The sequence below is a fragment of the Sorex fumeus genome, unplaced genomic scaffold (genome assembly GCF_029834395.1).
Source record: "Sorex fumeus unplaced genomic scaffold, SorFum_2.1 ptg000024l, whole genome shotgun sequence".
In the NCBI taxonomy this organism is placed as follows: domain Eukaryota; kingdom Metazoa; phylum Chordata; class Mammalia; order Eulipotyphla; family Soricidae; genus Sorex; species Sorex fumeus.
The window spans coordinates 56,833,115-56,845,837 of record NW_026606081.1 but is presented as its reverse complement, the minus strand read 5'-3'; the positions used below and the strand labels follow the sequence as shown (position 1 = coordinate 56,845,837).

General features: G+C 61.7%; 2 protein-coding genes across 2 annotated transcripts in view; one reads left to right on the top strand and one right to left on the bottom strand.

The window, feature by feature from the left end:
• Window positions 1-12,723, top strand: part of NTRK3 (neurotrophic receptor tyrosine kinase 3) — a 110,987-nt gene that overhangs the window by 27,285 nt on the left and 70,979 nt on the right. The window contains 5 exon segments of the mRNA XM_056113842.1: window positions 5,106-5,174; window positions 10,768-10,925; window positions 11,753-11,838; window positions 11,840-11,896; window positions 12,003-12,144. Coding sequence (XP_055969817.1) covers window positions 5,106-5,174; window positions 10,768-10,925; window positions 11,753-11,838; window positions 11,840-11,896; window positions 12,003-12,144 — 512 coding nt within the window.
• Window positions 1-12,723, bottom strand: part of MRPS11 (mitochondrial ribosomal protein S11) — a 133,303-nt gene that overhangs the window by 78,283 nt on the left and 42,297 nt on the right. The window lies entirely within an intron of this gene.

The following is a 12,723-nucleotide window of genomic DNA, read 5'->3' as shown; positions in this document are numbered from 1 at the left end:
AAAGGGCAGGGCTGGGTGCCACCACCCAAACCCTTGACCTTGTGGGAGTGAGTGAAGGGGGACAGTGCTGGGGTCTCTGGTGAGCAGTGGGGAACCACAGCAGTGCTCCCCTCCAGTTCCACTCCAAACAGGGCCGTTCCCAGCCTCCAGGGAGGGCGGTCCTGAGGAGCCAGCCGAGAAGAACCTTCCGGAATGCCCATGTCCATCGTGGGGCTGTGCCTGGCTGAGCTGGGAGAGGAGGCGTGTGCAGGGACAGTGCACGGTCACTGCTGGTTGATGCCTAGTGCAATGCCAGCAGCTGCCCGGGGGCAGTGTGAACCTAGCCCCGAGTAGGAAGGGGTGCAGAGGGGGCATGAGAGTCCAGGTGCCATCCGGGACGTGGCTGCAGAATGAGAGCAGATGAAGGAGGTGCCCGGGGAGGGGTGTGGCAGCGGGTGGGAGCCTGGGAGCAGGGGGTGGGCCTCAGGGGTGGGGAGGCCTGTGCAGCCTTGTGCAAGCCCTGAGGGGTCAGAGGAGTCCCCAAGCCATGAGACTTGGGCCTGGAGCTGGGGCCCTTCACATGGCAGGGGGCCAGGTACCCGCACCCGTGGGCCCAGCAGCTTGGCCTGCCCAAGGTAATGGTGCCCTTGCTCATCCAGAACCTGTGGACCTTGCGAGCTCCCATGGGTGATATTTCCGGGCTCAGCACTCTGGAACACGTGGCCAGGGGTCTTCAGCGGTATGCCCTGGGAAGCCCCAGGCCAGCCCCTATGGCCCTGCTGGAGAAGCCACCCCCAGGCTTCCAGCCCAGGGCTGGGCACCAGCACTTGAGATTTGATTACAGAGAGCGTTTTGGCTTCATTAAAGTTCATTTAATGAGCCATCCAGTGTAATTGAGCTGAATAAGAATGGCCTGCTGGCTGGTGCCCCGCCCCCTGGACAGCCACTTAATCGAGGGGAAGAGCAAATACATCAGCGGTGTAGACGGAGATGGCTCAGCGGGGGGGTGTGGGGGCGGTGGAGCAGGCCGGCTCCAGCCTTTCCTCCTGCAGGCCTGGGGTCCTCCGAGCCTGGGGTCACCCGCCCGGGTGGGCTGTGGGGTCAGTTTCTGATATTTGCTGCAGAGGTGACCCCGGGGTGGTGGACTGAACACCGGCCTCCTTCACGCCCCACAAACTCTGTAGGGCTGGGAATCGCCACTCTGGATCTTACTCAACCTCTCCCGCTCTCTCCCGCTCTCTCCCGCTCTCTCCCAACCTCTCCCGACCTCTCCTGCTCTCTCCATGCGGGGTCCTCAGTGGGGAGCAGCACCCTGGCCCAGGTGGGCAGGTTTGGAGCCGGGGACCCTCAGGGGGATGCGCTGCTCTCTGAGGAAGCAGCTGGGTGTCTCCGGCCTTGTCTGTCCCCACATCTGCCTTTCCAGGTCCATCCAGCCTGAGTCCTGGCCTGGAGATGGGCAGTGTCCCCCCCGCCCTCCTCCCCACCCGCTCCTCGTGTTTCCAGGAAGCTGGTTCCAGGGCACAGACAGGAACCGGCAGTCACAACACAGAGGTTTTTGGGGACAGTCCCATAGCCTACTTGGCCGTCACCTCGGGGTGACGAGGGACCAGGATGTGCATCCCTCACTTGTGCCACTGATAATGGAAATAGCCTCTTGGCCCTGCACTCTGGAGCTGAAGCCAAAGGTCCAGGGAGAGAGCTGGGCCCATCGAGCCCTGGGCTCGGCGTGCCCGGCTCTTCGGCCTCCACCCCACCCCACTGGAGAGGACCTTGGGTGCGCTTGACGGCCAGGTTAACCCTGGCGCTCGGGATGAGGGGTCCCGGTCATTCTGGATGACATGCAGGGTCCCCAGTCCCCAGTGGCCGCAGTGGGGTGCGTCTGGCCTCCCCCCCCGCCCCTGCCCTGTGCCCCTCTCAGCACCCGCCCCCCCTACCCCTGGGCTGATCCTTCCTGCCCCTGGCCTGAGTCTGTGCCAGGGAGCCCGGGAGCTGTAGCTGTGCCCCACTACCTCCCTGGGGGCCCCCATCGGAATGAGATTGGGACTGGGACACGCAGACGCTGCCCGGGGTGGGGCACCGACAGCAGAGGGGGGCCGACCAGAGAGGAAGTGGCTCCAGTCCCCGGTGTAGAGAGAGGCAGGCCGTGTGGACAGAAGCCCTGAGTTTGGCAGCAGATCACGGGCGAACTGCGGTGGGTCTCAGTGGGGGAGGGGCTGAGACCACACACCCTGGCGGGGGAGGGCAGGAGACCCCCCGCCCCCCCCAGGAACCTCCAGTCCCCTCTCCCGGGTCTAATAAGGGATAATGCCTTTTCTCCTCCTTTATTTGCCCGGGGTGCCTGTTATTTTCTTTCTTTTAGAATCCAATTTTCTCCTGACATTTCTACCTAATGTAGCAAAGCTTCGTCTCTGAAGAAGGGCAAAGCGGGCCTCCCTGTGGGAATCCCCGGGGCGCACCGGGAGATGGCAGGGATGCCTGGTTCGAAGGGCTGGGGGGCATTTTCTCTGGGCCCCGGGTGCTGGCTTGGGTGGGCAGGGTGGGCGGGGCGGGGGCGGGTGAGCACTCTGCAGCTTCTCCAGGAAAGTGGGTCCCAACAGAGGAGTTGGGAGTCGGGGGCGGAGAGTGCCCCCAGCCCTGCTGTCCCATGGGGCCCCCAGGGGTCTCTGTGCTCTGAGAGGCTGGAGGATGGAGGGACGCAGGAGAAAGGGTGCCAGCAAGCGAGGAGCGAGGGGGGCTGCAGTGGGGGGAGTCGGGGCTGGTGCTGTCCTGGGAAGGACTGTGGGGGCTAGGGTTCGAGCTGGTGAGTGGGGCAGTGAACTGGGGTCCCCTCCCTGAGGCCCGACAGCTGCAGTAGGGTTGGGGTGCCCACCCCAAGCCTGTTCTGTATCTGCTTCTCTGAGGAGTTCCCCCTGGCCCCCCAAGCTCCCCCATAAGCCCCAGCCCCTTGCAGCCCCTCTACAAGCATCCTGCAGACCCCCACCCACCCCCCAGCTGTCTCTGTCTGCTGTCTTCTCCCCTGGCCCCTGGGCGCCCTCTCCCTCCTCTCCCTGACTCCACCCTGGCCACCTGCCTCAGGAGGCCGCTGCCCCAGGACCTCCCCTCAGCTCAGGCCTGCAGTGCGGGCGTCCTGCAGTGAGGACCGTGCTCGCACGCGGCCCTGTTCTCCTGCAGCCGCTCAGTCCATCCTGGCCTTCCTCAGAAGGAAATCCAGAGCCAGAGGCCTTGCTTCTGCCCCTCCCTCATCCCTGGCTTCTTCCCACCTGCCCATCCCCACCAGAGGGGGCTTCCCCCCACCTCCTGGTCAGGGCGGCCAGCTCTGCCCCGCTCTGGTGTGCCTGCAGAGGCCAGGGCATCCCAGGTGCGGGGCTCACGGCTCACTCGCATCTGTGGGTGAGTTGCCGCTCCCCAGCTCCTCTCCCCGCTGCCCACCAGCCCCCTCACCGCGAGGCCCGCAAAGCAGTAGCTGTGGGCGCGTTGCTTCTTGGATCCGCAGAGGCATGGCTGCTCCTTCCCCCGTTCATTCCTCCTAATGAGGACAATTAAATCGTCATTAGGGCCAATGGTGTGGTGAACCCCAGTGGCGGCCTGGGTGGGTGTGCCTGCTGGGGTTAGGGGGAGGGGGCACCGTGGAGTGTTAGGGAAGGGGGGTGGCCGGCCATTGGGCTTTGAGGCACGGAGATGCGGAGATCTAACTTCGGCCGAGGAGGGGGGAGTCTGCTGGAAGGTGGTGAGGAGGGTGTATTTCACACTGGGGTGTGTGTGTGTGTGAACGTGGTCTGCTGAAAGATTGTGAGGAGTATTTTACACTGATCTGGGTGTGTGGGGTGGAGGGTGTCGTGTGTGTATATGTGTGTGTGTGTATGTGTGTGTGAATGGGGTCTGCTGAAAGATTGTGAGGAAGGTGTATTTCACACTGGGGTGTGTGTGTGTGTGTGTGTGAATGGGATCTGCTGAAAGATTGTGAGGAAGGTGTATTTCACACTGGGGTGTGTGTGTGTGTGTGTGTGTGTGTGAATGGGGTCTGCTGAAAGATTGTGAGGAAGGTGTATTTCACACTGGGGTGTGTGTGTGTGTGTGTGTGTGTGTGTGTGTGTGAATGGGATCTGCTGAAAGATTGTGAGGAAGGTGTATTTCACACTGGGGTGTGTGTGTGTGTGTGTGTGTGTGTGAATGGGGTCTGCTGAAAGATTGTGAGGAAGGTGTATTTCACACTGGGGTGTGTGTGTGTGTGTGTGTGTGTGTGTGTGAATGGGGTCTGCTGAAAGATTGTGAGGAAGGTGTATTTCACACTGGGGTGTGTGTGTGTGTGTGTGTGTGTGTGAGAATGGGGTCTGCTGAAAGATTGTGAGGAAGGTGTATTTCACACTGGGGTGTGTGTGTGCGCGCGTGTGTGTGTGCGCGGTCACACTGGGCAGCACTCTGGGGTCACTGCAGGCAGTGTTTGGGGCATCCCGTGGTGGCGGGCGTTGAACCCAAGGTTCCTGCAGCCAGAGCCTGCGCTTCGTGAAGCCCTTGGGGCCTCCTGCTCTGCGTCTACTATCTGCCCTGCAGGAAAGAGAAAGAAAAAGAGGAAGTACAGGAGCAGAAGGAAAACACAAGTGAGAGAGGCGTGGGGGGCGCTGAGGGTCTGGGCTGGTGTGCTGCAGACTCAGCAAGCGTTGGGGCTCTGATAAATGCCACTGCTTTGGGGGCCATGCTCGCGGGGCTCAGGGCTGACTCCTGGCTCTGTGCTCGGGGATCGATCCCGGGTCAGCCGTGTGCAAGGCAAGTCCCTTTCCTGCTGCACTCTCACGCTGGCCCCAAAATGGGGTTTTCTGGGCCGGTTGTTTACCTGTGCATAATCTTAGTAAGGAGGGATTGCTGTTGACTCGTGTACCCTGACAGCTCTGTAAAGCCCCGCATCAGCTTTGAAAATGCTTCCCAAACCTTGTCAAGACAGGAAATGTGAGGATGACCCAGGAGGAAAGTATTTTTGCTTTTCCTTGTGAGTCCTGGCCCCTCCCAACATCCCAGGTCTCCCCCAGACCATAGCACAATTTGCTGTCCACATCAAGGTGTCTGGCCTGAGCCCCCGGGTGCCCCCTGGGCTGGGCCTACCCTTTAATCTCTTTTTGTCTGTCTTGCAGCAACCTCTCCAGTAACCGCCTCACCACCTTGTCGTGGCAGCTCTTCCAGACGCTGAGTCTCCGGGAGCTGTAAGTGCGGGCCTGAGGACCGTCTGTGCTGGGGGTGGGGGTGGGAGAGGCTGGGAGAGGCATGGGAGCCCCAGGGCGCCACCACACTGCTTGATGTGGGTGTTTCTTGGCGTGGCTCATTTCAGGGATGGGACATTTGTCCCTTCGCAGGACCAGCTTCTGTCATCTATCAGTAAAAGTTGATGTTTGTATCAATAGTCGAGCATTACCCATGGCTTTGTGGATAAATGGTGGGTTTTGTTGACCTCTACAGCAAGTGGCCCTGGAGAAGGGCGAGACTGTAGCTCCTGGTGTGTGTGTGTGTGTGTGTGTGTGTGTGTGTGTGTGTCCACGGCCCAGAAGACTGGCAAGGTGCAGCCAAGACCAACTCGATGGGGACTGACAGGAGCAGCACTCAGTCTCGGGGCCCTGACTGCTGGCATTCTCTTGTCACCGCCTGTGACCCTGTGCAGCCTCTCAGGTGTGGGGATGGGAAGCCGGCAGGACAGGGGCGGGAGAAGCCATATTCTTATGCTGCGTATGGACTGCCCAATTTCCCACAGTCCCAGACAGATCAGACCTGCCCACTCCAGCCCACCCAGAAGCCATGCCTACACTCTAAAACACCCATCAAGGCAGCCACCCTGTAGACCAGCCACCAGAGAGCCATGCCTACACTGTAAATCATGGCCACTAAAATAATCTCGTCTGGGCTGGAGCCATAGTACAGTAGGGAGGGTGTTTGCCTTGCATGTGGCCAAGCCGGGTTCAATCCCCAGCATCCCGTCTGGTCACCTGAGCACTGCCAGGAGTGATTTCTGAGTGCAGAGCTAGGAGTAACCCCTGAGCATGGTCAGTTGTGACTCCCGCCAAAAAAAAGCCAAAAAAGAAAACCACCCCTCACCTGTGCTAGAAACCAGGCCCACCAGACAGCCACACTGTAGACCATGCCCACCAGACAGCTAAACCACAGACCACCAGAAGCCACGCCCATACTCGAAACCATGCCCACAGTCAAGCCACGCCTACACTATAAACCACGCCCACAAGGCAGGGAGCCTGTAAGCCACGCCCACCAGCCACGCCCACCAGGCAGCTACACTAGACCACGCCAATCATAGCCACACCTGTCTGTTAAAGCCACGTCCTCACAAACCACACCACCAGGCAGCTCCACTGCAAGCCACCCGCACAAACCACACCGGGCAGAGACACTACAGACCATGCCCACCCAGGCGGCCTCGCCCATCCAGGCAGCCGCTTTGCTGGAGCGCTGGTTGGATGCCGGAGAATTTGCCAGCCCGGCTGGAGAGAGGAAATTACCCGTGGGGAAGTGTGAGTCCTCCGTGTCCAGAGGACAAGCTTATTAAGTTGAGCCAGTGGAGGAGTAAATTGGAAAGCAGTTGCTGCCTGGAGGAAGGGAGGGATCCAGGGCACAGTCCAGCAAACCCCTTTGCTTAGTAACCCAGTTACTCCTCATCCGTTCGCTGAGCGCTGGCTTCTTCCTCCTCTCCATCCAGAGGCAAAGGCCATGGGTTCCTCCCAGTGCTTGGAGGAGACGCCTCTGGTCCTTTGTGACCCGGCTGGTCTGGGTCGAGTCACTGTGTGTGCTGCCCTGTCCTCAGTGAGGGCCCTGACAGGTCACCCCCGCTCCCACACTCGCTTGCACCCCTTTGGAGCCCCTGCTTGGTGACAGGCAGTCTGGAAAGACGTAGCCACTGTGATTCATCATTTGCACCCCCGTGGGGCCCATGGGCGGGCGTGGCTGCTCCTTGGGATGTAGGCACTTGGGGAAGTCGAGTGTCTGGTGGCAGCGAGGGGTGGTCGTGTGCAGAAGGGCTTGCCACCGCACCCACTCTGTCCCTGCCGTCTGATGTGTGCATGTGTGCGTGTGTGTGTGCGTGCGTGTCTCTCCCGTGCCAGGCTCTGCTCTGTGAGAAGTTCTGGAAAGGGCCCGTGAGCCCTTCCTCTTCCAGGGACCCTGGAACTCATGCTGGGGTCCTTTCCCTCAGGGAGCTGGAGTAGGACGAGGGTGGGGGTTTTCTGGAGTCTCAGCCCTCCTGCTCCCTCCTCCGGAGACTGGCCCCCAGCTCGCTCGGGGACAGTGGGGTGGCTGTGCCTGGACCGAGAGTCCTTACTCCTTCTTAGACGCCGTGGGGTGTGGTGTCAGCGGCGCACGGCCTGTTCCAGAAGACCAGCTCTCTCCCAGACACCCTGTGGCCCCGATGTCTCCTTGGCGGGTGGGGTGGTGTCTCGGGGCTGTGGGGGAGCACGACTCTCTTCCCGACCTTCGGGCGGAAACCATGGTGCTGAGGAACAAAGCTGCCGTTTCCCTGGTAGGGGTCTGGGTTTTCTTTTCTTTCTTTCTCTCTTTTTTGGGGGCTTTTGAGGATGCGTCGACTGTTGCCAGTGGAAAATTTATCTTTTGGCCGGAGGAGCCGCGAGCTGGCTCTGTGCTGAGGCTTTGATTAAAATCCAAACAAGCCAGTTCCTGGCACATGGCAGAGGGGGCGCGTTCCTGCCCAGCTTCCTGATGCCTGAGCCGGCCACCATCTGCCATGCGACAGCGAGGCTGCCAGAGTCGGCCCTGTGGGGCCCCAGGGGCCGGCCATGGACAGGAATCTCGGCCCCGAGGCGAGCATGGCCGGAGGGACACAGCCAAGTGCTTCGGAGGCCAGGGGCTCTCCAGGGCACAGACATGGCGATATCCACTTGGGCCACTGTCTGCGGGGAGAGTGGGGACCAGGAGGGCCTGAGGGTCTGTCTGTCCCACCATGCCCTTGTGCTGTTGGGGGTGGGGTCTCCATCAGAGGCTGTGCACTCTCTGCTTGTCCACTAGAAGAGCTGGGGCCGGGATGGCAGGACAGTGGGGAGGGTGTTTGCCTGGCACGCAGCTGACCTGGGTTCGATCTCTGGCATCCCATATGATCCCCTGAGCCGCCAGGAGTGATTCCTGGGTGTAGAGCCAGGAGTAAGCCCTGAGCATCGCCGCGTGTGGCCCTAAAGCAAACCCAAACCCCTTTAGCAGAGAAGAGGAGGGTGCCGAACCCAATGACAGGGACCGGGAGGGCAGGAGTGTCAGCACCCCAACATGACGTGGGTCCTGGGGTCCTAGGGGCTCTTTCAAGGTTCTGAGCACCCTTCCCACTTTCCCCAGCTGCTCTTACCAGATGGGTGAAGCCCCCAACCCCCATGCTGGTGCCTCCTTCCAGAAGCTTCTTTCTAGATGGGGGCGCTCCGAGTGGAGTCCTGGGAAAGATAAAAATCCCAATAGATCAGCATGCTGGGACCATCGCGGGGTGCCCGCCTTGTCCTGGACTTACTTCCCGCTGACTTTTGTGTTTTTCTTTTTTATTGTTTTGATCTCACCAGCTGAGCTCGTGGTGGGGGCATGCCCCATTTCACCGACTTCTGTGAGCTCGAGGGGGTGGTTGTGGCTGGGAGCCGGTGTCCCCGACTCTCAGGCCCCATGGCCCAGCCTTGCCGCTGGGGATCCGGTGCGGTGCCAGGAGTGCGACTCGGAGACTCGGGTGTCTGGCTGGGTGCTCGCACGTCTTCCCCTTTACAGAGGAGGGTGGAACGTGTACCCCGAAATCCAGGCAGGCGTCAGAGGGCTGCCTGAGAGGCGAGGAGAGGGTGCAGAGGAGAAGTTCTGAAGCCCAAGATCCGGGAGCGGGGGAGGGGCGGCAGCGGCGACAAGCTCTGCATGCGGAACCTTCCAGAAACACCTCGATGACTCCATGTGTGCAGACCTTGATCAGGCAGGGCAGAGGCGGGCTGGTGTGAGCCTCGAAGTGCGGGGGGCTGGCCGGGCTGCAGCTCCTTCGTTCCTTCCCTCTTTCCTTCCTTCTCTCCCTTCTTTCCTCCCTCCTTCCCTCCCTCCTTCCCTCCTTTCCTCCTTCCTTCCCTCCCTCCTTCCCTCCCTCCTTTCCACCCTCCTTCTCTCCTTCCCCGCCCCCAGTGGCTGCTCTAGGGTGCCCACGTCATGCTGGGTGCTGATTCCTGGCTTTTCCATCACCCCCTTCTCATTCCTGGAGCCCCGTGTACCCTCAAGGAAACTGGGCCACCGTTGGCCCCTGGCCTCCAAGGCTGAAACAACCTTCACAGGCTCAAACCCGTCCTCGGAGGGTCAGCCTGGGGGCCGCAGAGCACATGCGGAGAGATCAGGGCCGGCTGGGGGCTCCCTGGGCTCCCTGGCCTTCCTGCCCTTCCTGGCGGAGCTCAGCTCCTGGCCGCATGACTCTGGCTTCTCAGTTCTGTCTGCGACTTGTCAGGTCAGGAAGCAGCAGGGAGGGGTGATAGCCCTGCTCTGCTGACCCCACAGTCCAGCTCAGCCTGTGCACCCCGGTCTGTCCCACCCTGGGGCCACAGCTGGACTCAACAGCCCCCGGAGAACAGGACCAATTTTGATGGTCCCTGTGCCAGCCGCGCTCTCAAGGCCGGGCCCAGACAGGGACCCCAGGGCTCAGTCAGCTGCCAGCTGACCGCCAGGAATTCCTCACCGAGAGTGAACCACCTGCTTCCCTCCTTCCCTCCCTCCTTCCCACTCTCCCTCCTTCCCACCCACCCTCCCTCCCTCCCTCCCTCCCTCCTTCCTTCCTTCCTTCCTTCCTTCCTTCCTTCCCTCTCTCCTTCCCTCCCTCCTTCCCTCTCTCCTTCCTTCCCCCTTTCCTCCCTCCTTCTCTCCCTCCCTTCCTTCTCTCCCTCCCTTCCTTCCTTCCTTCCTTCCTTCTTTCCTTCCTTCCTTCCCTCCTTCCCTCTCTCCTTCCTTCCCTCCTTCCCTCCCTCCCTCCCTCCCTTCCTTCCTTCCTTCCTTCCTTCCCTCCTTCCCTCCCTCCTTCCCTCCCTCCCTTCCTTCCTTCCTTCCTTCCCTCCTTCCCTCCCTCCCTCCCTCCCTTCCTTCCTTCCTTCCTTCCTTCCCTCCTTTCCTCCCTCCTTCTTCCCTCCTTCCCTCCGTGCACCCACCCACCATCCTCCCTTATCCCCACTCACCCACGCTCCCGTCGTCCTTGCTTCCTTCCTCTCTTCTCTCTCTTATCCCATGTTGGGCTCTGCTGTTGCATGTTCCGAGGGCACAGTCATGCCGCAGACGGGCAGTGTACCCAAGTGTTGTCTGCGGAGACGGCTCACTCAGATGGGTGGTCGCAGGAATGTATGGCCACAATACTAGGAAGAGCAGCGGGCAGGGGCCAGGCAGGACTGTGGCTTTGGAGAGGGATATGATTCAGGGAGGGGCCAGCCCAGCAGATGGACTGTGCAAAGGCCCCGGGGCTGAGAAAGCTGGACAGCCAGCAGAGTTGGCCTATGGAGTAGGCAAGAAGGGTGTGGCGGGGGGCGGGGGGGGGGCGAGACGTGCTTCCAAACTGCCGGACTTGGATCTCAGAGGGTTGAGAAGTTGGGACCATCCGGAAGGAGGTCAGTAGTGCAAACTCCTTTTCCTTCCTTGTTTCTGAGGCCTCGAGGAGACATTTAAATCCCGTCTTTAACCGTGTTGACGTGGATTCTCGGAGACCCCCGGGGTCCGTTCTGAGGCGATGGGGCCCCAGCGTCTCCCCAGTCTCCCGCCGGGCAGCGGGCCCTGGGCTGAGGCGCCCCGCTTGCTTCTCTCCCGCAGGCGGCTGGAGCAGAACTTCTTCAACTGCAGCTGCGGCATCCGCTGGCTGCAGCTGTGGCAGGAGCAGGGCGAGGCGCGGCTGGGCGGCCAGAAGCTCTACTGCATCGGCGGGGACGGCGCGCAGCTGCCCCTCTTCCGCATGAACGTCAGCCAGTGTGGTGAGAGCAGGAGGGGGCCTGCGTGCGCATGTCTGTGCGGGGCTGTGCCTGGATGTGCGTGCGTGTCCAGTGGATGTGCCTGTGTGTATGCCCGTGTGTGCTGCGTGTGTGCCAGTGTGTCTGCGTGAGGGTGTCTGTGTGTCTGCCTGCGTGTGTGCTGTGTTGCTTCCTCAGCACGTGCATGTGCATGTGTGTGCCTGCGTGTAGGCATGCATGTGCTCTGTTGTGTGCGTGCGTGGGCCTTCCTCAGTGTGTGCATATGTGTACCTGTGTGTATGTGAGTGTATGTGCTTATGTAGATCTGTGTGCGTGTGTGCTTGTGTGTATGTGCCTCTCTGTGTGCATGTGTGTGTATATATGTGCATATGTGTGCATATGTGTGTGAGACCCACCAGCTCCCCCGCCTCTCCCATCGCCCTCCCGGGTCAGTGCGGAGGCCAGATGTGGGTAGCAGCGCCTTGCTGGGGCTCTCTCCTTTCTCCCGGGGTGCGCTTGTCTGCCAGAGGGGTGAGGACTAGGGGTGCCCAGCGGGAGCATCCCAGGTGCTTGTAGAAAGGCAGGTTCCTGGGTCTGTCCGCGGAACCCCGCTGGTGTGTCCTCAAAAGCAACACAAACAGCTGGGGAGACGGGCTTCCCCAGGTGTGTGCCCAGCGGGTCCCTGGGAACCAATCCCCTGTGCTGTGTGGCTTCATTGTCCATTTCCGGCCGGCCGGGGAACTGCCCGGAGCCAGGGGCGCCGGCTGTGTTGGCGTGAGCACCTGGGCCCAGTGTACCCCTGTGCCTCGTTGGGCGCTTGCTGTGTTGTCAGCCCCTCTCTGCACCCCCAGATCTCCCCGAGATCAGCGTGAGCCATGTGAACCTCACTGTGCGGGAGGGGGACAGCGCGGTCATCACGTGCAACGGCTCGGGCTCGCCCCCTGCCCGATGTGGACTGGATGGTCAGCGGGCTGCAGTCCATCAACACACACCAGGTGGGGCGGCCGGGGAAAGGGGCGGGCGGGCGGAGGGGCGCCCTCCCGGGGCCTGTCTTTGGTGGGGGGGACCCAGTGGCATCGCCGCTTGTGTGGGTCTTTCTAGACCAATCTGAATTGGACCAATGTCCACGCCATCAACCTGACACTGGTCAATGTGACCAGTGAGGACAACGGCTTCACGCTGACCTGCATCGCGGAAAACGTGGTGGGCATGAGCAACGCCAGCGTGGCTCTCACTGTGCACTGTGAGTGGACGCTGTTGGACGGGCTTCTGCGGCTCCTCCTGTCCTGCCCCACCCCTCGCCCCTCGCCCCGAAGCCCCGCCCCTTCCATGGCACCCCGCCCCTCTCCCGAAGCCCCTCCTCTCCCACATCCCTCGCCACGCCCCTCGCCAAAGCCCCGCCCGTAACCCCGCCCCTCGCCCGAAGCCACACCCCTTCCATGTCACTCCGCCCCTCTCCCGAAGCCCCTCCTCTCCCACATTCCTCGCCACGCCCCTTGCCAAAGCCCCGCCCTTAACCCCGCCCCTCACCCAAAGCCCCGCCCCTTCCATGTCACTCCGCCCCTCTCCCGAAGCCCCTCCTCTCCCACATTCTCGCCACGCCCCTCGCCAAAGCCCCGCCCTTAACCCCGCCCCTCACCCAAAGCCCCGCCCCTTCCATGTCACTCCGCCCCTCTCCCGAAGCGCCTCCTCTCCCACATCCCTCGCCACGCCCCTTGCCAAAGCCCCGCCCTTAACCCCGCCCCTCACCCAAAGCCCCGCCCCTTCCATGTCACCCCGCCCCTCTCCCGAAGCCCCTCCTCTCCCACATCCCTCGCCACGC